Consider the following 26479-nt stretch of genomic DNA (forward strand, 5'->3'; position numbering starts at 1 on the left):
TTAAACCAAAACAATAAATAAATGAGAAATGGTTCCTTCTTTCCTTTTCCCAAAGAAGCTTGGAGATGCCAACAAAGAGCATTAAAAATCTTATACCATTATTAACCACCAGGCCAATGTAAATGTATTGGTTTCTCCAGGGCCATGGAGTCGGTATACTAAACCTTTGACTCCAACTCTGACTCCTATTTTTCTACTGTCCAGCTCCTACTGATATTAGGCTTTAAATTTTTCATACTGAATCTAAAGTATTGGTAAATATAAGTTATGCTACCCTGTCCCCAGAGGGCTTACAGTTAAAGTTTTATACCTGAGACAATACAGGGTTAAGTGGCTTTTCCAAGATCACAAGAGTTGCAGTGAGATTTGAACCGAACTCCCCTAGTTCTCAACTCAGAAGCTTGGCATTATATAAAGGTTGTAATTTAGAGAAAAGTCCAGACACAAACACTGAAGTGTGCGGATGTTGCCATGATGACATCACGCACATGCGTGACATCATCACGTTGACATCTGTACATGTGCAGAGGCCTTCCAGATGGGCCCTGAGATGCCAGTAGGGGGTGCCAGCAGGGAAGAGGGCGGGAGAGAAGGAGAGATACTGGTGGCAGCTGATTGCCTACAGCAGTGTTTCTCAACTACTTCAAGCTAAGTACCCCCAACCATAGACCTCCCAAGCTCCACCGTAAACCCACCCAAGCTCTGCCCCAGATCCTGCCCCCTTTACTAATTGTAATGCAATTTTTTCCTTTCATTTTTCATATACACACAGCAGATTTAAATTCTCAAAACAGACACATTTAAATCACTAAATTGAAAATAAAATCATTTTTCCTACCTTTGTTGTCTGGTGATTTAATTAGTTTCTGGTTGGACTTCCTTCTGACTGTATATCCAACATTTCTTTCACAATCCAGCACCATCCTCTTTGGGTCCAGGTCTCTATCTTTTTTCCCTCTGCTTACCCTCCCCAAATCCAGTGTTAGTTCTCCTTTGTACCTGCCACCACCTTTGTTCCAGGTCTCCCTCTCTGTCCCTCCTCTGTTATGATCTTGCATCTCTCTGTTGCCTTTGCCCCTGATTTCAGGAAAAGGGGTGTTCTCTCATTGCTTAAAGAAATACTGACTAGGTATGGACTAGTGCTGCCCGATTCAGGAAAAAAAATTCAATTTGATTCAGCCTATTGAATCTATTTTTTTCGATTTGATTTTCCTGCCCAATTGGGTGGTTTTTTCCAAACATCCTGGTGGGTTTATTTTATAGCCTCTTCACCCTCTTTGCCCTCTCCTACCCACACTGGTCCTGTGGTGTAAACAAAATAAACAAACAAAAAATACTTTTCCTCTCACTATTAAATCCTAGCTCACGTTTGCGGTCCAACACCAGCTCTGGAAGGATACACATTTCAAATCTGACGCATTGTAATCACAAAACAGAAAATAAAACTCTTTTTCCTACCTTTTGTTGTCTGGTCATTTTTCAAATCTTGTTGGTCCCATGTTGGTCTGGTTGTCTTCTGATTGGCTCTCCTTCTTTCTTCTTTCTCCGTGCTAACCATCCATCTTCCATCTCTGTCCTCCCCTTCTGTTTCCCTTTCCTCCCCCGGAGGTCTGGCATCTTTCCTTTTTTTCATTTCCATCCCTCCACAGCTGCAGCGATGGACCCCACCATCCACAGACCCACCATCTCTCCTTTTCTCATTTACCCTTTCATTCATCATCTCTCTTCTGTATCCCTGTTCCTATGCTCCCTCCATGCCCAGAATCTTATCTCTCCCCATATCCAGCTTCTTCTTTCTCTCTTCTTTACCTGCTCTGATGTCAGGGGCAGGATCAGGGCAGAGAGAACGTGCTGCTGAGGACCACGGGCAGCTGCAGGGATCGCTATAACACCAGCGAGCCTGCAAGCTGCCCTATTAGCCTAAAGAGGTAAGAACGGGGAAGCTGGGGGGGAGGCAAGAGCGGGCAAGCTGGGGGAGGCCTTTCTGACCGACCCTCCCTCCTCAAGCAGGAGCAGCAGCAGATGGCCAGCAAGAGGCAGCGCTGTAGCTCCTGCTTTAGGAAGGCACAGGGGAAGGGTCGGCCATTGAATCAGGAGGCCAATTTTTTTATTTTTTTTTTTTCTTCAAATTGAATCGATTCGAATCGGTGAATAGATTCAAATCTTGAATCGGGCAGCACTAGTATGGACTGCAATGAACATTATGCAGGGTGATGTCAGCAAGTCAGTCTCCATCTACTGGCAGGTGAAGATAAACCTCTGGGTCTGGAGGGTCTAAAGGAAAGAGAATTGAAAAGGAGAAATGAGATCTCATCTGCTAAACGTAAGGTATTAATTTCTCATCTTTTCTAAATGCAGATTTGAAGTTGTGGGCTATGGATGTGCAACATGTGTTGGAAACACTACTCCTTTACCAGAGGAAATTGCGCATGCAATAAAAGAGGTAAATATGTATAGTAGAGCAACACAAGGTGGCTCATAAAATTAAATTAGGTTTTCAGATTGCAGTCACTAGTATATGTATCCCAGAGAATTAAGTTGGGGCAAGTCTTAAATGAACAGCACCATGCCCTGGCTTGCTCAGAAGTCACTTTTGAAACCACTATTAACAATTCTCTTTTTTGGAATTAATAAACAGATTCAAACATAGCAATTCTTCAGCTGGCATAGAACCGAACTAGAGCTACTGAGCATCTTTCTGTCTAATTCAAGTATCGAGAGATTTTAGAAAAAAATAATAATAATTTGTTCAAAATTTAAGTCTTTGGAAGTCTAATTTTATTTGAAATGCCCATTTTTCTTTTATGAAGAAATATGTGGGCATTCCACAGGGCACATGAAAGAGGTAGAGAGAACATAAGAATAGCCTTATTGGGTCAGACCAGTAGTCCATCTAGCCCAGTAGCCTGCCCTCATGGTGGCCAATCCAGGGCAAGCTATGTCTTCACCCATGTCTGTCTTCATAGCAGACTATGGACTTTTCCCTCCAGGAAATTATCCAAACCTTTCTTAAAACCAGTTACTTTATCTGCTCTTACCACGACCTCTGGCAGCGCGTTCTGGAGCTTAACTATTCTCTGAATGAAAAAATATTTCCTCCTGTTGTAACTTCGAGTGTCCTCTAGCCTTTGTAATTTTTGATGGAGTGAAAAATCAATCCACTTGTACCCATTCTACACCACTCAGGATTTTGTACACTTGAATCCTATCTCTCCTCAGCCATCTCTTTTCCAAGCTGGAGAGCTCTAACCTTTTTAGTCTTTACTCGTCCCCCTGCCATCCTTCAGCTTAATAGTATGGGGGGGTTGTCAGAGGACCCCTAGCTGCCTACTGGCAGGAGGGAGTGGGCATCTCTCCCGCCATCTTTCAATTTAAAGGTATGGGGACGGGGGGGCCCTGCAGGAGTGGAAATACATCCTGCCACTTTTTTTTTTTTTTTTTAATACTTGGGACTGGGGCATCAAATGGCCCTGGGGGGATCCAGTGGGAGGGAGGAATTGGGGAGGGATCTCTTAATTTGTGAGCAGGGGAAATTTTCTTGTGGTGGGGCACTGACAGGAAAGTAAGACTATGACAGCTCAGACCCTGCTGGTAAATTGTTGGCCCTGATTCCTCTAAATGGAGGGATGTTCCTTTCTACGAATTGCAAGGAGAACTTATTTTAATATTAATGATCTCATTATACTGCTGTTTTAATCTTAATGATGAAACGAACAGACAGAGAAAGAACACCTCGCCTTAGGATATCAGTATACAGACAAAAAAGGCAAGGGAGGCATCTGTTCAGCCAAACATACAGTTTTTATTTGAAATAGATAGTCTCTGACCTCATTGTATTACATTTGCATAGTACAATCAGATGCTGCTAGAAAGCACAGAAAAGACCACAGTGAGCCGTTTTGATAATCGGGAGGTAAAATATATGCATTTAACGATGGTTTAGTGCCATTGTTAAGGCTGCCTCTGTAAGGAATGAACTAAAACAAGATGGGATATAAATATAGAAAAACTCCCCTGCTAGTTGTGAATGAAGGCTTATGGTATCAAATCTCATTTCTAGTTTGAACTATGCTGGAGACCCAAGGGAGCAGGGTAAAATTGCAAAGTCAAAAAAATAAAATAAAATTAAGCTAGTGCAAACTTTTTGACATAGCAATGTATTTATTCAAATCAAAAATGGTGTTTGTACATTATACAGTATAATAGTTCCCATATTTGAAAAAAGGTATTTTATATTAAATCAAAATGTATTTGTTTTGCTTTCCAGGGTGACCTAGTGGCATGTGGCATTTTATCTGGTAACAGACATTTCGAAGGTCGTCTCTGTGACTGTGTCCGTGCCAACTATCTTGCTTCTCCACCGTTGGTGGTTGCTTATGCCATAGCAGGAACAGTAAACATAGATTTCCATTCTGAGCCATTGGGTAAGTGTATTTTATATCATTTTTCACATTTTTCCCTTCTTGAGCTTCTTTCCACCCTATCCCACACACGCAGGGAATGTGATCTTTAGAAACCCTTCGAAGCCTGAGAATGGAGGTCTACCACTTCCAAGATTCACACTTCACAGCATGCAGTGATAGTAAGCTTCATCTAGTTAATCTCTTCATGGGCCCAGGTGCACTACCTTTGCATCTGGATAGTACCAGCAAAGGGACCTAATTATCTAATTGCATGAATGTACATTAAAGCATATTCATTATCCTCTTGCTAAACTACTCTAGATGCAGGAGTTTATGCTTCCCAATCAGCAGATTTTTCAGCAGTATCTAAGTGAAGCATTAGCTTAATGCTTAATGTGATGGGCTGAAACTTGGGCATCTGGGGCTCCTTGTGACCGTGGGCAAATTAGTTAACACTCCATTGCCCCAGGTATAGAAAACAGATTATTGAGCTCACAGGAACAGAGAACATACCATAGAAAAGTGATTCTATAAGAAAGGTAGCAGCAATCTTCCTATGCAGGGGGCATTCTTGGTCTTCTGTTATGCAGACAGTGGGATTTTGTCATTTAGACATCCCAACTTGCAGTCAGCTTCTTTAGTTCCTTCTGACCTTGATCTGTTCCCAAACACTCCTTTTCCGACCCACATTGCGAGGCATATTCTATATCTCGGGCTCATTCCTCAGACTCTTTCTTTCTCCCTTTGCCTTTTTGTTTCTCTGGTCTGACCACCACCATTCACAACTTCCTGTGCTTGGACCTTGGTCTCAACATGTGTATTATAGAACAAGCCATCTTGATCCAGCTACTCTTACTCCCTTTTGCTCTCTTATTTCTTCAGAGTTTACTGCTCTTCAGTCTCTGATCAGGTCACTCTCTGGAGTGCTGCTTTTTTATCCACCTTCAATAAAAGGGACTCCTCTTTGTCTCTTTGGGGGCCAACCATCAGTTGATACACCAGGTCTAAAGGGCTGAGAAACTGTGGCAGAAGTCTCCTAACCCTGAAACTTTCTAGCCAGTGTAGTGCAAATTTTATCATTCATGCCTTGAGGAGTAAAGATGTTGGTACTATTTCCTTGTCGTCAATGTTCCTCAGCCTTCAAAGAAGTGTTTTGCCTTTTTTTTTTATTTATTAACAGGCCCTATTGACGCTGAAAACCTGAAAACCTCATCACTGAGGACTTTGCCATGATCTCCTCTGACAAATTTGAGCAGCTGTGTTTGTTAACTTCTTTATCTCCTGATGCTGCTTCTCCAGGGCTCCTTTCCTTCACTCTTGCTCTTTATCAGCAGGTGCCTTCATCTGCCCTCAGGCCATGGACTGGTTTTGCCTTATTTCTCTGATTTTTCTTACTAAGCTGGTTCCTTGACCTTATCCTGTCATCATCCCTTTTCCTCTGTATGGTTGTGTCCCCCTTGAAGATGGCTTCTTTGAGCTTCATTTGTTGCTGGCTTACTTCATTGAGGTGACATGCTTTCTTTTTCCTTACTCCCTCTGGAACTTGCACCCCATTTCCCTCTGTGCCGAGTTCTCTTATCACTAATTCTGATTGGATCTCAAGTCCTTCCTTTTTGCTCAAGCCTTTCCTGGCTTAGGCAGATGAGGCATGCAGGCAGTTCTATGATTTTGCAGTGGTCTCTCCTTTCCTGGTTTTGCTATCCTACATCGTACCTTGTAGATTTTTTTTCTTTTATTACTGATTTGATTTATATATCACTCTGCTTCTTAAGGGTGTAATATTAGATCCACTTAAACAGTAGCTATGCCAAGCAAGGCAGAACAGGGAATTCAACCATATTCTGTGGTTTTCAGGTTCTCAGTCCACTAGAATTGCTGATAAAGTTGCAGAAGAGCAAATCTGCTGCTTTACATTTTGAGTATAAGAGAATTCCTTCATATCAAAAGGAAAGAAGAGAACTAAACCCTTAGCAAAGAAGGTGCAAGGCTTCATACCCTCCTTCCTCCACCACCATTTTTTTTTCTAAATCTTCACCCCAGACATACTTTTCCTCAGAGATTTTAAATTTCAGGGTAGTAGCTCTGGATGTAGAACCTTGGGCACAGGCATTCATGTGTCTCCTGAAGGAAATGAATCGGGATATTCTAGTTAATCTTCTTGTCAGAGATATGTCTTCGAGGGGAAGCCCATGTCCAGGACAGCTTGACAAGGGAGCAGAGGCCTTAGTTGGGAGTGATTGGCTCTCTAGAAAAATTCAAATCTAAACTCAAGACTTCTTTTCAAAGATACTTATAATCTCTAACCTCAGCTCTTTCAATCATTCTCATGAAGATTTTTGAAGTATCTTGACAAGAACCTTTCTTTTGAAGTGAACCCTACCATAATGTATTTTCTCTCCCTTCTCTCTCCTCCCTTTTATTTTTATCTCGATGTATTTACTAACTTACCCTCACCTTTCCCTTTTCATTTCGTGTGTGTTGGTCCGTTCAATCTCCCTTTTTATTTATTTTTTTAACTCTAGATAAGTTCTTTTATTTCGTTTTTTAATCTCTATTTTATTGTAAACCGTTTAGATAACTATTTAATAAACAGTATATCAAAAATAAAGAAACTTGTAGAAACTTGAAACTCCTTAGCTAGGCTAAGACTGGTCAATTCAGTGTTTTATATACTATCTTCGGTCATGGGCAGAATAAATTAACCTGTTACTGTATGTATATATCACTTATGAGTAGGCACTATGCATTCCTTTATTAGACATGTTGACTGCAATGCTTTATAAATCAGTGTTCATATCTCTGTTAGACAACTGCAAATAATACATGGTTGTAAAATTTATAACCAACTCCGGGAAATATGATCATGTGATTTCTCTGCTCTGTGAGGAGCATAGTTTACCAGTCACAGAATAACATTTAAAGATGGTTCATAAGGTTTATTATTCTGGCTTCCCATTGTACCTGTCCCTGCTAGGTCATTAATATCTTCTCAACAAAACTGTTTTTTTATGCCATCTTTTTGCATCATTTTTCTTTGAACTATTAGAATAAAGATCTGTAGTGTAACTGGTCCCTCCCTCTGGAACTCCCTTTTCATATCTCTTAGGATGGAACATTCACTATAAATATTTAAGAAAGGGCGGAATACATTTCTGTTCCAAAATGCATTTGAATGTAATTAATGTTTTGTGTTTGTAGTATTATATTTATCTCTCTTCTTCTACCTGCCCTTTGCATCTCCTTAGGAGGAAGGCTTTGGTGCTCTTTAGCAACCAGTTTTTACTTTCTTTTTTGTGTGTCTCTTTTTATTATTATTTATTGTATTGTATTGTAAACCATTTAGATAGTCCACTGATTGGATGGTATATCAAGCATTGAATAAACTTGAATCTTGTTTGGATTAAAAAGAGGATATTAAGCTTTTCACTGATAAAATGTCCCTTGTATATAATGTGGTTGTTTGGGGATTTTTTATGACATTTATCCAAACAGTTCTAAATACAAGATTTAGATGCCAAAATAACTGAAAACCATGAAGTTAATATTAGAGATTTGCAGGGGTTTTTTTGTTTTCTTTTGGCATTGATTTGTTTTGCCCCATTTTCAATGAGCTGAACTACAGGCACCTTCTGTGTTCATATTTTCATACTGTATTTTAAATGCTTTGTTTATCAACAATAATTTTTCAGGAACAGATAAGAATGGCAAAGAAATATATTTGCATGATATTTGGCCCAGTCGAGAAGAACTTCATCAAGTAGAAGAGCAGAATGTGATACCATCCATGTTTAGAGAATTGAAAGAAAAAATAGAGGTAGGCTAATGTACTTCTTTTAAATTTGGTACTGCCAGGTATGTGATACCCCTCTACCTTTTTTTTTTTTTTTTTTAAATCAAGTTTATTAAGGAATCAAAGGAAAAAGGCAATAATAACAATACAGAGTAACACAAGAAAAAAGATGTACCAGCAGGCAAAAACCCCAAGGAAAACAGATGGATCATCAAACAGTGCCAAGCAAACTCTTCTACACAAACAGGAAACATTTGGGTTATTGCTGATAACATCTGTAACAAAGATGCCCCTCTACCTATCTTTTTATCATTCACATAGTCTTTAAGATTGATATGTATTTTTATGGTGGCCTACATAGTTGAGTATACAAATTCCCATATGTAACCCAGCTCCGTTAATACAAAGTGACAGCATGTCATCTGGGTAGACTGGCCAGTTCAATGTTTATCTACTATCTTCTGTCATGGGCAGAATAAATTAAAATACCAAAAAATTGGCAAAATTTTTAATCCTACTCTCAGAACAGGCACCAGAGAGCAGGATTAAAAATTTTGCCAATTCTTTAGTATTTTGATGTATATTCTTTGGCAAACCATAGGTTCTTTCTTTTGGCCTATTTGGCAGAATAAATTAACCCATTACTGTATGTATTTTTCATTTATGTAGAGATAAAGAGGACAATCTAGGAATGCATACATTCCAACAGCAGGGGAAATGCTATTATCCTAGGATGAGCAGGCAGCATATTCTCACATGCAAACTTAAATATGTGCCATGTAGAATGGCTGCCTTTGTATCTTGATAACTGCTGTGCACACCGATAAACCAATTTGACCAACCCTCTCTCCCCGCGCATATCTCACTACTGACCAAGTGCAGCAGCAGGCTAGTTTAAAAGTTATTTCTGAAAATATAGCCGGAGTGGAGAATGTTCAAGCAGACTTCCTCAGTTGTCACGTGCTAGATCCTGGAGAGTGGTGTCTAAGCCACATGGCCTTTCAGTTGATAGTGCAGTCCTTCCTTGATAGGGTCAGCCCTTCATGGACCTGATGGCCAACGCCAAAACATCCTGCTTCTTCAGTCGTCGCAGAGACAGTCAGGCCAAGGGCCTGGATGCTCTGGTTCAACCATGGTCAATGGAGGGGCTGTTGTATGTGTTCCCTCTGTGGCCATTAGTGGGCAGAGTTCTACTTTGCATTGTATGTCACCCGGGCTTGGTGGTTCTGGTGGCTCCAGATTGGCCCTGACGTCCATGGTATGCGGATCTGGTGCGGCATCTGATGTCTGATCCTCTGCCTCTTTCGCCCGATCTTCTGACTTGGGGAAACCCGGGTCCCTTTTGTCTTACGGTTTGGCTCTTCAAGGGAATGCCTAGGTAAGAAGGGGTATTCAGATAAAGTGATCTCCACCCTCTTGGGGTCCCGGACACTTTCCACATCTCGGGCTTATGTGGGATTTGGCATATCTTTGAAGACTGGTATGGGCTACGTAGAGTGTGTCTTTTCACGCTTCCCTGCCTAACATCTTGGAGTTCTTGCAGTATGGCCTGGACAGGGGCCTGGTTTGGTCTCTCTGGGTTCAACTGGCGGCCTTGTTAGCCTTTTGTGGGTTGCTACGGGGTAAACGGCTGACTGACATTCCTAATGTTGTTCGCTTCTTGCAGGCGGCCAAATTAATCAAGCCTCCTGTGTGGCCCTCTTTTCCCTCTTGGGATTTGAATCTTGTCCTGTCTAGGCTGGTGCGCCCCCCTGTTTTGAGCCTTTGGGCGCCTGCTCGTTGAAGGACCTTACTTTTAAGGCGGTCTTCTTGGTGGCTGTTACTTCTGCTAGACGTGTTTCGGAGCTGCAGGCTCTCTTTTGTAGATCTCCCTTCTTGGAGTTTTCTAGGGAGCGGGTAGTGTTCCTTCCTTTCTGCGAAAGGTAGTTTTTCCTTTTCATGTCAATCAAGGCAGAAGTCCTCCCAGTGTTGTGTAGTCGGGAGGGATCTTCTGAGCAGAAACAGTTGCACAAGCTAGATGTCTTTCGGGTTCTTTGCTCTTATGTGCAGAGGACCCAGGAGTTTGGGAAATTAGAACATCTTTGTCTTTCTTGCGGGTCCTCGTAAGGGGGATGGCGCTTCCAAGGCTGCCATTGCGCGTTGGATCAAAGAGACTTATGCGTCCGTATATCTTCTTCAGAAAACGCCTGTTCCGGAATTTCTCAAGGCTCATTCCACTCAGGGGTCAGGCAGCTTCTTGGGCTAAATCTTAGCTAGTGCCTCTGGTGGACATTTGTAAGGCTGCTGTTTGGTCTTCCTTGCATTCCTTTGTCAGACACTACCATGTAGACGTTCAGGCATGTCGGGACGCGGTGTTTGGTGAGCGTGTTCTGGTGTCAGCCCTTCGGAGGTCCCACCCATGATGGGGACTGCTTTGGTACGTGCTTGCTTGTAAGATACCTATACCGGTCTGGAGAATTGCTAAAGAAGGAGAAATTAGGTTCTTACCTGCTAATGTACTTTCTTTTAGCCTCTCCATACCAGTATAGGACCCCACCCTGTCTATTGTCATGCTGTTCTTGTGGCTGTTGTGCATGCAGATTTTGGGTTTTCTGCGGGTTCTAGTATTTTTCTAGGGCCAGGGAGAATATTTTCTTGCTAGGATATCTCCTTTGCATTTTCCAATAGCATATTAGTTGTTACTCCTGTTCGGAGTCTTGTTTATTTCTGTTTCAAGTTCTTAGATCTGCTTGGCTATTCGGCAGACTGGTAGGAATAGGAATAGGGAAAGGCACCTATTATGTACTATTCCACAGTTCTGTTTCAGTCTCCACCTGCTGGTCATAATGAGATATATACCCGCTTGTAAGATACCTATACCAGTCTGGAGAGGCTAAAAGAAAGTAAATTAGCAGGTAAGAACCTAATTTCTCCTTCACTCAGCTCATGCTTCGGTCAGAGGACTGGATATTCTGTCTACATGCTCTTTTTAAAATCAAGGTTTGTGGGGATGTGATTGTCTAGTGAGGGAGGACTAAAAAGCATTTTAAAACAAAAAAGAGCAAGTTTTTACATTCTACATCTTTGTTAAATGAAATAAATGGATTAAGAGGTGTTTGTCATTTTGTTAACATGAATATTGTTTTTCCTTCCCTAGAAAAAAAATAAGAGATGGAATTCTCTTGAAGCGCCAGATTCCATTTTGTTTCCGTGGGACTGCAAGTCCACCTACATCAGGTGTCCTTCATTTTTTTATAAACTTGTGAGTATATAATCATCTTAACTATAATAAACTGAAAAATTATGAAAGGATAAACATACATCTCAACAAAGCCACCCCTGGAAATCTTGGAAAGTAAATGGATCGATAAATGAATAGCTACTTTTTCTTTTGAAAGCCAGTATTACAGTTAAGTCAAACACCAGACAATATTCTTATGTTTTTTCTCTCTTAAAATAACAAAAGGGCCCTTTGACTAAACTGTGTTAAGTGCTACTGTGTGGCTAATGTAGAAAAATAATGACCTAACCTGGGATGCATTCCAATAGCCTCCCCTGAAATAATTGTGGGGTCTCCTTCTGTTCATGGAGAGAAGGACCTGCACACATTTTCAAATTGTTTTGTCAACTCTCGGGTAAGGAGCTTTTATTCTTGCTACTATTGTGCTTTGTTAAAAAAAAAGGGGAAAAAAAAGGAGAAAAGCACAATGCTTTGTGCCTCTCGTGCCAGAACCTCTTACGATGAGCAGGTACTAGTTTAATTTCTGTGAAATATTGAGATGGCAAACAAAACATGTAAATTTGAGCTATTAAAGACTTTTAGAACTATAATAAAGCTCTTCAAGTTTAACAGAATTGCTGCACTGAACCTACAGTACCTCTAGAATAGTTTTAACTTTGAGTTCTTGAACTAGTAAGCCAAACAAGCCAACATTATTTTGGCTTATCCTTTCAGTACTGCAGTGCTATATCAAATCAGTCTCCAAGATGTCTGAAACATCAATTCAGCATTTTAGTTTGCCCCATCTGATGCCATACTGTATCCACCACTCATTAGTCCTTGATAGAAAGGATAATGTATGTGTGGAATGGCATCTCAGTGGTAGTGGTAGAGACAAGGAGTGTATCTGAATTCAAGAACAATGGGAGGGAATAGAACTGGATAGGCTTATATGGTCTTTATCCACCACCATATTCCATATTTCTATGCATCCAAATAAGCAGTATGAAATTGCAACAGTTGCCACTAAACTGATTGCTACCTGGAAGCCTCTGCTTGAAATGAGAGAAGTTTAAGGAAGCTAGTTTTCAGTTTTTCTGTGGTCCTATTTGGCCTTAGGTATATTGTACCCACAAAACTCCCAGTGGAGTTTACTTCTGAAAATTTGGCAATGTCTGATGTCATGTTTGCATCTGCAAAGTAAATAGAGCAAAGTACCCAAAAGTTAGGGCATTCTTTTATTGGGGGGGGTATAACTCTTACCTTCTATGTTCCACAAGGGGGTAATTCTCAGGGGTGCCTTTACCACTGAGAATCCATATGAAAGATGGACCTTTAATTTATTTTGGCAAATTCATAATATAATTGATAAACTTTTCCCATGCTAATATTTCTTTCTTGACCTTTAATTTATTAGTCATGTGTAGTACATTCTTACTGTTTGACTTTTATTTCCTTTTCATTTAGGCCAAAGAACCTGTTATTCCTCAGGCCATCAAAAATGCACATGTCTTGTTATATTTGGGAGATTGTATAACTACAGACCATATATCGCCTGCTGGAAGCATTGCAAGAAATAGTGCTGCTGCTAAATATCTAACAAATAGAGGGTAGGAACAGTTTGAGTATTTACATCTACACCAGTCATAGCTTTATTGAACAAAAAAGTTGCTTACATTTCATTAAGGCACTTTGGGCTGTTTGTATTATGCAGCTTTCTCAGAAACAGAATTGGAAGAAATCTTCAGTACATCTGGCCTTTTGGTAACTTGTATGTGTAAGGGGGGGGGTTCACCTTCTAATCTCAAAATAAAAGTCTATAGATATTTTAATGAATATCTCTCTCCCCACCATCTCCTCCACCCCCACAAAAGAGTTTTAAAAAAACCTCTTCAGCAGGCTTATTAAGAGAAAGGGGATTAGATTTGGTATACCGCCTTTGTTTACAATCAAAGCAGTGTATATATTACTGTATTTGTATCTGGGGTAGTGGAGGGTTAAGTGATTGCCCAGAGTCACAAGGAGCTGCAGTGGGAATCAAACCTGGTTCTCAAGCTGCTACACTAACCATTAGGTTGCTACTCCATTTAGACAAGTGACGGGAACTCTTCACATTTCTGGTTTGACTCTTTTTATGACTTTTAACTCATTGAAAAACATTTAGAAATAATGACCAACTATAGAAGTCTAGAAATGGAAGTCCATAGTAATCCTTCTGATCCTTTCTTATAGGAATTATTTGAATCATACTTTGATATGCTAATATAGTATCATTAGTAGTATAATGATTCCTAAATGTGCAAGAATTAATAATTATCTGCCTTTCTGTTGAGTAGACTGACTAAACAAACAAGTAAATAAGCCAGCTATTTTAGTGGTCTTGCAAATGTCCATACCCAAGGTCACTTACAGCACCAGTTTCATTTCAACTGAAGTACGACGAAGAATGTGTTATACATCACTGTCCGGTATTAAGGAGAAATTACAACATATAACGTAAGTCAGGTTCTCTCCCAAATATTAAGTACAATTTTACTTTATTTTCTTAGCCTCACACCTCGTGAATTCAACTCATATGGTGCTCGAAGGGGTAATGATGCTGTAATGACAAGAGGCACCTTTGCAAATATTAAGCTATTCAACAAATTTATTGGAAAAACTAGTCCTAAAACTATTCATTTCCCTTCAGGACAGATGGTAAGTATGAACATAATTATTAGGGGTGGGAGTGGCAGTGTGTTTGCAATCAAAAAATATCTAATTCTCCCTATTTTGTTTGCAGCTAGATGTGTTTGAGGTAGCAGAGCTGTACCAGAAGGCAGGTATTCCACTGATAATACTAGCAGGAAAAAAGTATGGATCTGGTAGTTCAAGAGACTGGGCTGCTAAGGGACCTTACTTGCTGGTATGTTTTGATTTCAGATATCCTGACTTTGAAAGAGAAATGATTGAATATAAATTACTATTGTTTTATCTCTTACTATTATTATTTTATATTTGTATGCAATCTTAACTAGATCTTTGTTAAACATAAAATTTTTGTACAATCCCACGTTATTCCGGGACCAGTGGGTTATTTCCCTTTATCTGCCAGGACTTTGTAGGAAGCCTCAGAATTTCAAAGGCTTAAACCCCTTCTCCTCATATCTCATCACTGTGCCACTATCCTGCTCCTCTGTCTTCCTTCCTATAAGCCAGGCTGTAGGAATCTATCTTTTCTGCTCATATTTTATTTTACGTAGTTTCAATGTTTTGCATTCGCGGTTTTCACCCTCGTGCTGTGGAGGTTCCCTGCAGGGACATCCTTGACTGTGGGAGATCGCAGACCTTTGGAAAAAGTCTGTTTCTCAGTAAGCCCCCTAGTCAGCCTGCGCATCAGACCAGAGCTCAGGGACCACTCCCTTGGGAGCTTGCCTCACCCCAGGTTCGTCTGTGAGTGGGTAGAGTTCAGGCTGAGCAGTTCTGTGGAGGCGTGACCAGGATGAAAGCCAGACTACGTTCCTCTGCCAGGAGTCTGCGCAGTGTGTCCAAGGGTGGTGGAGGTCTCCGGCCCTGGTGGTCAGGCCGATGGGGCAGTCAGAAGATTTGAAATCTAGATTTCCAGTTCATTAAGGCAAAGGATCTCCCTGTGAGTTGTTTTCAGCACTGTCTGCAGTTTTTCCTCATTCAGCACGTCACAGTGAGTACAGGTTGCAGTGTTTTCCTGTCAGCACATGTTTGTTGGGTACAAGCTAATGGCTTGAATCAGAGATTTCAGGGGGTCTTTAAAAAGAGGGTTTTAGGTGGTTTCCCTGCATGCCGTACATCCCACCTCACCTCTAAAATCTGTTTTTGAGGGTTCTCTCTAGTTTTCCCAGGCTATTTTTTGTCAAAACAGGCCCTCAGTGGCCATCTTAGATTTTTTTTCCAGATTTGATTTCAAAGTTATTTTTTATATTTGCCAGCTTCATTTTTGAAAGAAAACCACAAAGATGACTTCCCCAGAGCAGGATGTCATGGATTCATGCCTCATTTGCAGTGGATGGCTGTCGGATGCACAGCCGTACTTCACGTGTGCTGCAGCCCACGAGGGGGAAAGGCTTGCCCGGATTTGATGCCTTTGACCTCCATCAAAGGTCTTCTAGCACCTTCTGTCCCAACTCCCACGAAAATGGCATTGAGGGGGGGGGCCTTGGGGAGTACGCAGGTGAGTCTCGGGATAAACCTGGTAAATCCAACAAACTGTCCCCAACTGGAGCGCAGGGGTCAGCTCCTGCCGTGGAGGATGGGGTTTCCCCAGATTGTTGATATGCTTTATCAGGCATAATGGGGGGGGGGAAGTCTCTACCTGCCTTCCTTTTGCTGGCCTCTGTGTTTGGTACAGGGACCCCTGTGACTGTGGTGAAGGGTCTTTTCTCTTGACTCCCCTAAGGGGTGCTGGCAGATACGCAAGTAGTGCCCATGGTTGCACCAGATTCACTTTCTATATATCTGCTTTCGCAGGAAGACGTAGTTGTGGCAGATCTGGTAGTTCTCCAGGATCTGGATCACTGTGGAGCCCCTGATATTGGGGAGGGTCCCACTTTATACAGATTTTTAAAGCACGCGTTTATTGTGGATTTGATCTCTGAATCTCTACAGGCATTAAAGCTGCAGCCTGAGCTGCCTGTCGCTGCAGAATGTTCCCTCATGAGTGACCAGAGGCCACAATTTGCCTCTTTTCCTGATCATCCGCAGGGTAATGGCGGAATAAAAATCACTAATGTAATGTAATCACCCTGACCTCGTTTGGATTCTAATGGACATCGAAAACACTCATAAGGGTCCCTTGCGCTGTGCTCGCACTGTGGCGCAGTTTTATTCCCTGGCCTTTAACAAGTGGTTTGCTTCCCCAAAGATGGATGCCTCGGTGACGCAGGTCCCCAAGTGTACTTCTCTCCCCAGTGTGGATTTTGTCCTTAAGCATCTGTTTGATTTGGCAGCCGCTGGTGTTCAGGCGGCATCGGCCTTTTCTTCATGGCTCAGACATGCCATTCCAAGCTGCGCCATGATCCTGACACTCAGGAACTGCTTCTACAGTTTTTTTAGTGCTCAACTTTTTGTGTTTGATTGATCCAGCCTTGTACTAACAAAGGACTTGTTATCTGCGAATTACAACATCAGTGACCCCTGATGCAGGCATTTTTATTCGCCGAACACAGTGCTGTGTTGGATCCACAGTTTGTGTATGTCTTTTACTGGAATAAACGAGACTCTTTTACATCAGTGATCCTATGTGGAGTGTTCATTGTCTGTTCCTACTGTTTTTTGTGTGATTTTGAACCAGTGTTTTTTTGGCCTGTTGGACTTTTGGCGTTTGCCTGATACCTTGTATGACATTTTGAAAGTCTTTGCTAAACTTTCCGCCTATTCTGTTTTAGCTCACAGGATGCTCTGGATCCGGCAGTGGTCTGGCGATTCTTCTAAAGTGACCAGCTGCCATTCGGCCAGGGTCTGGATGACCTTATGGCCAGTGTGCAGGATCACTGGCCACAAATTAATTCTTTCATTATGCTTTATTCACTTTCATAGTCCTTTGAATGGTACAAAATCTCAATCCTCTGAAAGCAAACAACTAAATCATAGCAAATATAGTAAATTCTTAGAAACTGGAAGTCTAATTAAAGAGCCCATATAATTGCATTTGAAAGGAAATAAATCGTTGTTACTGCTTGTAGGTTATAGTAACTTGTTTTGGACTAATGGCAGGATATGGTCTTCAAGTGCCTCAGATTTTCAAGAGATCCATACTGAATATGTTTAAGATGATTTGTATCTGCAATACTATCCTTCCAAAAATCAACCCAACACTACATACAATATAACATACAATTGATATACAAAACAGGAGAAAAGACCTCAGTGTCTAATAGGGGTGTTTTATCAAAAATGCAACTTCCCATTTAGACAAACCTATCTCAAAATATCAACTTTGAGACAGTAAGACACATCCTCGGTTAAAAACTCCAAGACAAGTAGAAAAATGTATTTCAAATTGCAGCTATCTTATAAATATATCAAAATATCATCACACTTATCTGAAAAAGTAGTCTTCTTAGTACTGGGCTTCGGAAGCAGGAAAAATCCGCAAAGTGGAGCATAAGCAAGGTGCAGAGCAGCTATTCAATCTCCACCGCCTGCACACTAATACCACAATTTCCAACAAGGCTCCCTGTTTCGCAAAAAGCTTCGTCAGGGAATTTCTGAAAAAGAAGAAAAAAGTAATACATAAGGCATCTTTCTTTTAAATCTCTATTTCAAAGAAAAAAAAAAGACACAAAGCAGTCCAGCTCACAGCGTAAATTATCCAGCTTCACCACCTATTGTAAAATGGCCCCTCAGCGTTCTTTCCGGCTTAAGTGTGCAAACATGATCACGCGTCAATGTGATGATGTCGTGACATTTCAAAAAGACTCCAAATTGACATCCTTGTGTATGCATGTCAAAGATATACAAAAAAGAAAAAGACAAAAAACATTTCCAAACAATCATGTCAGAAAAACGCTCTCCATTCTACACAGCTGTTTAATTTTATGGGTACACATGTTTGTAGAGAAAATATCCATCACTGTTCTCTGCGTAACAAAAGTTATTTAAAGCCACCACCTCAGGCTAAAGGAACCACACATTTTAGGACCCAGCATCGTAAATCTTGAAAACTATGATGATAATCCAAACAGTGCTGAACAAGTGGGGCTTCTGATTGTTCTCTAAAAAGACAGGACCGATGTTCTATCAACCTTGTTTTAAATGTCCGGGAAGTTTGCCCAACATAAAGCTTTTGATAGGGGCAATTAATAATATATACTACCCCACAGCTCTCGCAATCAGTTGCACTGTATAGTATACAGTGTTCCCCCAGTCGTTCGCGGTCGGCGGTTGGAGGTCCTGGTCATTCACAGTATTTTCCGACTGCGAACCGCCAACAAGGAGAGGGCAGCAGGAGAGAGCAGCCGGAGCATTGGTGAGTGCAGGAAATCACTCACTGTATGCTCCGACTTCCTCTTCCTGCACTAAGTCGGGCCTTATCCAATCAGAAGCTGCTTTGACATGCAGCTCCTCATTAGTAAGGCCTGATTTAGTGCAGGTAGAGGCGGTCGGAGCATACAGCGAGTGATTTCCTGCACTCGCCAGTGCTCCGGCTGCGCTCTCCTGCCTCTCCCGCTGCCCTCTCCAGTCTCCCTCATGAAAAACCATATTCGCAGTTTTTCAAGATTCATGGGGGTTTCTGGAACGGAACCCCCGCGAATATTGGGGGAGTACTGTATAGCTTTTATGGTCTACAGGATTAACAAAAGATGTTCACTCTTCCATCACATCACACACTGAACAGTGTCCACATTTGGTGTGTCCCACCCTCCCACTGCCATTACATAACACTGTTGAGGATTCAATTGCCACCTTGCTAGTTGGACTCAGGAGATCCTGTATGTTCTTGTCACTGAACGGTCTCTGAAACATGAATGCACAGACAAGCCGTTCCAAAACTTTTTTTTAAGCTGCGTCCATACATACTAACTTGCTGGGAATATGAAAGTATGCATGTAATTCTCTTGTCTTCTGAAGTAGGAGTAGAATATTCTAAGAGTTGTTCTCTGTGGTTATAGAGGGCTCCAGCATATGCCGTCTTCACACAGTGTTCTGGATAGCCTCTAACTCGCAACTTATTTTTTAATGTTCTCGCTTGAACTTTAAACTCTTCTTTGGTAGAACAAATTCTCCAATAACGTAAAAATTGAGAGTTAGGTAAACTTTCCTTTAAATGAACAGGGTGAGAACTTTGGAAATGCAAAAATGTATTTCTGTCTGTGTTTTTACTGTTGTAAAAAAACCAGAGTCCTTGATTTCAATAGAGACATCTAAAAATGATATCTTCCTCAGATAAAAAATGCAAGTGAACTTGATAGTCTGGGTACATAAATTCAGCCAGTCTACAAAGGACAAAAGGTCTTCAGATGTCCTACACCATAACGATATCTGTGAAAACCACCTAGATGGGTAGACATATATTTCTTCAAAATGTGCCATGAAAAGATTGGCTAAAGATGGAGCACATGATGCCCCCATAGCCGTACCACTACATTGCTGGTAAAACACATTCTGAAAAACAAAAAAGTTTTGTTTCAATGAAATCGATAAAGGTTGAATGATAAATTCTGAAGGCACCAAATGTGGATGAGGGCGAGATTCTAACGCCAAACTGAGCACTGTCAGGGCTTCCTCTTGAGGTATATTAGTATATAGCGATTGTACATCTAAAGTAACAAGAATAGTGTTCCTAGTTGGGCTATATTGCTGTAGAGTTTTCAAAAAAAATGTGTAGTGTCTTGCACAAAAGATTTAGTCATAGGTACTAAAGGATTCAAAAACAGATCCACATATTGTTTAATCCGCTCTAACAAAGACCCTTTAGCTGATACAGTAGGTCTCCCAGGTGGACATGAAAGATCTTTATGAGTATTAGGAAGAGTATATAAAAAAGGAGTTCGAGAGAATTTAGGTGTCAAAAAAATTAATTAATGTTAAGTGAGAAAACCTTGTTATAAGCCTTTCCCTACAACCTCCACAATCTGTTCTCGAATAGAAGCAGTAGGATCAATTGGTAAAGGACAATACACAGTTGTATCTTGAAGTTGACGTAAGATCTCACCAGTATATTGTATCTTATCCTGAACTACAACAGCTCCTCCTTTGTCTGCACAGTTACCAGGCAACGCATTAACTAATGCTGTGTAGCTTATATGAATGCTTCATTTTTGTTTTTAACAATTAAAGGTGTCTCACCCAGCCTGCAAAGTATCTGGTTTTGCCCAGGACCAATTCAGTTATTAGAGTTCCATACTGTAAACTGAGGGCAGCAGAAATCTTGAAAACTTCCAGCCTCACAATACTTCCTAATTTGTGTATGCAGTTCTCCTTTTTTTCAGTGTTCAAATTTAATACTTGTACTTCAACACAAACATGGTAGATGATTATTGCATGTAGCAGTTCTCTGCTCAGTTGAAAGATGCAGTTAACACAGGAAACCTAGATGGTTTGTTTCCGAAAAGTAGCTTTTATCATCAGAAAGGTGAAGGTGCTCTTAACTATTCAAAGAAATAGGCGTCCCTTGACCTATGCCAGTCCAAGTTCCAATAAATTTTCATGATATACTTCATATGTTATAAAATTACTGTGGTTCAAACAACCAACCAAATTACTTTATTTTTGTTTTGTTATAGGGTGTCAAAGCTGTTATAGCTGAAAGTTATGAGAAAATTCATAAAGACCATTTGGTAGAAATTGGCATAGTTCCACTTCAGTTTCTTCCTGGAGAGAATGCAGAAACTTTGGGCCTCACTGGCAAGGAGCAGTTTTCTATATTTCTTCCTCCAGAGCTGTCTCCCAGAATAACATTGGAAGTAAAGGTAAAGGTATATGCGATGTAATTCCTAGTAATGCCTATTTGTCTTTTTTCACCTTTTTATCCCACATTATCTGTAAAATCTATACTCGGTATAGAACTGTCGAGTATTTTCTGGATTATAAGTACATGTATTGTACCTTATAATTTGGTACTTATATTCCACACTATACCCACGAAGAGAACTAGGTAGATTACAATATAGGCACATTAAGACTTTCACAGAATGTAATTATAAGGTACAATATAAAATGATTTTTCAAAACCCTATTCACGGGTATTTCCCTAATTACTCTATTTTCCTGACAAGTTAAAAATAAAAGCAAAAATCTCTAACAAATCAAGCATACTCTGGGTCTCCCTGGCTAATTCAATTAAATTTGCATTTAAAACTTACAATCTGTGCAATAATTTTTCAAACAATCAAGTTTTCAGTTTCTTCTGAAAAGGAAAATAACTGAACTCCTGTTCCCTTGGTACAGTCTGACTGATTGCTATTGGGTAGGGGTTAATTGTATTTCTTTCCTGGGGGGAGTCTTCAGTCTGAGATCTGACCAGATTTGCTTACTAAGTACAAAGGCCCATATTCTATAAACAGTGCTGGTAGGCACCCAAGCTAAGTGAAGAACACTATTTAAACTGATCTTCAAGGTGCCAGCAAGCACCAGAATCGCACCTCCTTAGGTGCTTTATGGCACCAAATGCTACTATAGGCATGGCTAATATCATAAGTAGCATTAGGCACCATAAAGCACCTATGGACATGCGATTCATGTCAAAGGTAGGCGCCAGAAATGTAGGCCTTGAAAACCCTGGCCTACCTTTGCCGGAGACACAATTCTGTAAACAGCACCATCACATGATTGACATACAGTTGGCAGTCGCTTTTAAGGCTGCCACCATTTAGAGAATCCAGCCAAAGTATTCAAAAATCTATATCCAACATCATAAAAAATTCCAAAAAACAAGTATAAGAAGTTTAAAAATTGCCTGCTAATCTAACAACCAGTACAACATTATCAAGAGCAGGTTGGCATGATCCTGTCTTTTGCCTCTACAGAAAGGGTGGCAAAGAGAAAAGTGAATTTAGGGATTCAAAAGAGAAAATGAAGACAGGCTCCTGGTGGAAACAGACATTTTGGAGGTTAACAGAGGTGTCTGTACCACCATAAAGTTAGTCTTGGGGGTAAGATACAACAGTACAGAAGCAGATGGGGATTATTTGGGCTGGTGATATCCTCTCTTCTCCTTTTTTATATTTGCATTGTTCTGAGCATAAATTGAAGTTTACCTGCATTACTGAAAAGAAAAAAAATGCACCTCCTTAAGGAATCTATGCATCCACAGAGGTTGGGAATAGAGAATGACACGGTGACAAAATTCATCACCGTTCCCGTCCCCGCGGATAACCACGGGAAACCATCTTCATGCCATTCTTTAAGGAAAGAGGAAAGAATCAGACTATGAATGGCCACAACCACTGACCCGCAAGCTTTGCTTTGAAGAATGCTGGTGTAGAAGGATTGAGATTGAAATAGACACTAGAAAATGACATGGGATTATTTCCCACGGTTATCCGCGGGAACGGTAACGGTGATGAATTTTGTCACCGCGTCATTCTCTAGTTGGGAACTCTTGTTCTAGAATGTTTTCTACTTGTCACTGCTTATGAGGGAAGAACAAGACTAGCTTAATTTTATTTTTGTAGTTTGGCTCTGTAGTAAATATATAGTGTAGCTCATAACTTGGATTAGAAGAACATGAGGAGGTAGATTTGGTTGAATTTGTCTATTCAGTAAATACTCTAAAGAGATGGAACCCAGAGCATATGGAAATATGTAGAATACATATGGAAATGAAACTATTTGATGCTATTTTTCCATATAGTTTTAGATAATGTGTAAACACAATCTTTATTCTGTGCAGAGCATTTAAGCAAACTGTAATTGAAAGTTGTCTTTTGTCATGATAGCTTGCAGGAATAACTCAAATATCTTTGCCTTTTCTCTGACTGAAAAAGAATGTAGATAACTAAACTGCTACCAAAATTATGAAGTTGGAAAGTTTTAACCAGTATCAATGTTCTTTGTTTTGTTTAGGTAAGCACTGGAAAGGTATTCAGCGTGATCACTTTGTTTGAAACTGACGTAGAAATTACGTTATACAAACATGGAGGAATATTAAACTATGTTGCCCGAAGATTTTTATAGTACTGGCAAAATTATGGTCTAGGTACCGGCCAATCTGTGAATGCCTTGTGAACCCTGACATTCTTAACGTTGAACCACAGTGCCAGTGAGCTTGGAAGATCATTTTGTCCAAGGACATGAAAGAACAAGAATGACCTGAGATCCTTGATTCTAGTTGGTGCTATCAATATGGCTACCATTGACATTTTACAGTGTGTTTGATTGAACAAGTGAAAAGGAAGATACCGTATGGGACTGGTCTGTAAATAATCTCACTGAATAGAACACCGAATTCTTTAATCAAGATTGTCAGAAGATCTTCCTGCAGCTGTTTGAGTTTGTATCTATGAGGCTGTTTACTGCTGTTGGGCCAATTTATGGGGTGCTGGGAGGAGGGAGAGGGTTTGAACATCTGAGATGAGGCCACTAGTGTTTCCTGTCAGAAAAGGTAAGATTTGGATTTGCAGGCTTGTACTCATCTTGATGTTATCAAGTTGATGTTATCGAGCTACGCCTTTGCCATTTACAGTACCTTCAGTTTGAGCTGTTCATTATAATTTGTTTAGCTAAAGTGCCTAGTTATAAAAAGATTGTGTTTTATATTCACCCAGCACCACTGTCCTCTTATTTTAAATTATGTTAAGTGTATTCAGTCTCAGTGTATGAAGCATTTGAGATAACAGTTTCAAGTATAATTTTGATCAGGGTACATTTTCCTTTCAACTTTTAATTAGTTATTACTTGTGTCATTTTAGTAATGCTGAAAATTCCAAATTTTTAAATATGTTCTTCCTTCCCTTTTTTTACTGCCTCAGTTTTCTCTTTCCTTCCCAAACAGACCTCCATTTCCTGTCCATCGTTAGGCATATGCATAATTTTTAGGAATATGCACAAATAAAAACGTTCATCTCTGGATTTTTCAGACTTCTCCCCCCATTTTCGGGCATCCTTTGGTTTGTTTTAGATGACAATTTTATTTAAAAGAATTAATGCACATTAGAATTTTTAAAGTGCACAAACCAATTATTTCCTGTGTACAAAATGGAACTGTGAGGCATGCTAATAAATCATATTAATTTTTAAGTAGATAGATGAAAACATGTAACACAACACATGGGGGACAATTTATAACAGGGTGCTTGATAAGACCCTATTCTATGAAGAAATGTAAGTGCCTACTAGTGTAACCAGATCCGAAAGCGCTTATCATTTAGGCATGAGCACTTACACCAGCCATGGATCTAGGCAGCCCCTAAATTCAACAAATATGTGCATAACACAGGGTCCAACCTATGCTCCACTCCTCTGTACACCCCCTTGCAAATAAGCACTGTGGCCGGCTTTTACAAAGCTGCACTGCCAAGCAGTGCACGCTAAATGCCTAGTCGCACATAGAAATAGAATGGGTGGCTCAGCATTTAGCAGTTATGTGGCATGTTGGCATATAAGCAAGTATGTGTGCACATGCGTGTGTAAATGCTAGCATTGTAAATATTTATGCCCCAAGGATGCTTCATTTGTTTTTATTTTTTTAACTTCTGTGATTTTATTCTGTTTCTCCCCATTTGTAAAGTCAGGTTTCTGTCCTTTTGCTGTCTCATCAACTCTGATAGCATGCAAATAGCCTGCTTCTTGATGTTTGTCCATATATTGGGAAACAGGCTAAGAATGGTCTGTGAAAGGGCTTTGTTATTCCTTTTATTTGGGGAGGGAGGTAATTTTATAATGAGCTTCTAGTTTTAGGCACCAAAATTGCCTGAAAATGGCCTCTTAAAATACCATGCCACATATATGTACATGTGTAATATATTTTACGCATGTGCTTGCAACAGAGAGGTGCTGGTATAAGTGATCACACCTTTAAGAGACATTGGCCACTAGAGCTAATAATTTATAAAGAAAATTAGGCACCTTTATATAGTATAGGTTTCAATCAAGTACATTAAATAGTGCTTTCGGTAGGCACCTTGTTCTAAAACCACCCTTCTCTGAGGAGAACAGGTTTCAGGTCAGTACATTCAGCTGGTCAATAGCATTTGTTCCTCCCTGGAAGTGATCCTAGCCCAACTAAAACCTCAACTTCCCCTCCCCACTGCATTAAACGATGGGATCACACCATGTGTAGTAGCACATGATATCTTGTGTTAGCAAACACAGAACAATTCAGTTGTCCAGGGTACTTAGGGACCCTCAGTTAAATATAGGCTCAACATGGCAGTAAAAAGTTTTCTGGACAATCTTAATGTTAACAATTGTAATTTACGTTACTGTTAATTTATAGAAAGTAAAGTATAAGATGTACTTGTCATACAGCTGCTTGAAATGTTTTCCTTTTGTTTTAGTAAACTGAATAAAGAAAAAAAAAATCTTATTTTTGAATATTTTTTTAGCCCTGCTTCATTAGCTAACTGAATATGTACCTTTTTATTTGAAAGGCAGGAAATCCAAAGTTCATGCTTGGTTTGATGAACCCTAAACTGGCAATTAGAAAACCGCAGCCAAGTTGGGATCTCGGCCTCATACACCAACTGGTCATGGAAGTTCCTCTTTAAACCACTAGCTCAAGTATCCCTAAAATATCTTTCTTGGAAAGTTGCCAAAGCTCCTTCCAAAAGTTGTTCTTGATTTTTATATTAGTCAAAGCATATAGTTTTACCCCCAAAGCCACACACAAGTTGAGAAGAAAAACTATGTACCCTAGATTCCAGGTGAGCATCAAAATGTACATTTCTTGAAAAGAACTTGATTATGCCAGCTGTAAAGCAGCCAAGGTACATAGTGGCTTGAAAACATTTGTATGTAAAATTTTAACATGCATTCACCTCGACTTCATTTTAGAACCTTCTTTTATTACAAATCAATGCAATTCTCAAAGATATAGGGAGAGTACTTGGCACCCTGAGGTTGTGAGTTCAAGCCCATGCTGCTCATCCCCTGTTGCCCCATATACATTAGATAGATTGTGAGCCTGAAGGATGACAGACGGGGGTTTGCAGGTATTTCCTTGTTGCACAGTTCTTGCTCACTAGTTGTTGTTACTCCATCCTGCTGGGTTGCGCAGACATGGAATGGGGGCAGGGGAGGGGCTTTGTTTGTAAAACCATTTTGATTGACACAGGTTGCTTTGTTATGCTGTTCTTGTGGATTTGTACATGCCATCAATAAAAACCCGTTTAAACATAGATAGATTGTGAGCCCACCAGGGCAGGCAGGGAAAAATGCTTGAGTACCTGAATAAATTCATGTAAACCATGCTGAGCTCCCTTGGGAGAACAGTATAGAAAATTAAATAAATAAATATAGGGGAGACCTTGTTGCAGCTCTCCATAAACACCTTATTCAAATGGGTTAAAGAAATAGATACAATTTCCTGTTGCAAGTTTGTTTTTGTTGCTACCAACTGTGGGACTGCATTTATTTGCTGCAACAGAAAAGTCAGAGTTAGAAATCCTTAAAGAGCAGGAAATGCAGCCCCAA

The 26479-nt window shown here is 40.2% G+C and overlaps 1 protein-coding gene across 1 annotated transcript in view; it reads left to right on the forward strand.

The window, feature by feature from the left end:
- Positions 1–25373, forward strand: part of IREB2 (iron responsive element binding protein 2) — a 52278-nt gene extending 26905 nt beyond the window's left edge. The window contains exons 15-23 of the mRNA XM_033920303.1: positions 2359–2443; positions 4268–4424; positions 8093–8217; positions 11330–11434; positions 12860–13002; positions 13942–14089; positions 14175–14297; positions 20632–20817; positions 22913–25373. Coding sequence (XP_033776194.1) covers positions 2359–2443; positions 4268–4424; positions 8093–8217; positions 11330–11434; positions 12860–13002; positions 13942–14089; positions 14175–14297; positions 20632–20817; positions 22913–23023 — 1183 coding nt within the window. The 3' untranslated portion in view covers positions 23024–25373. The remainder of the gene's footprint in view (positions 1–2358; positions 2444–4267; positions 4425–8092; positions 8218–11329; positions 11435–12859; positions 13003–13941; positions 14090–14174; positions 14298–20631; positions 20818–22912) is intronic.
- Positions 25374–26479: the final 1106 nt, after the last annotated feature.

Source organism: Geotrypetes seraphini, chromosome 14, assembly GCF_902459505.1.
Source record: "Geotrypetes seraphini chromosome 14, aGeoSer1.1, whole genome shotgun sequence".
Classification (NCBI taxonomy): Eukaryota; Metazoa; Chordata; class Amphibia; order Gymnophiona; family Dermophiidae; genus Geotrypetes; species Geotrypetes seraphini.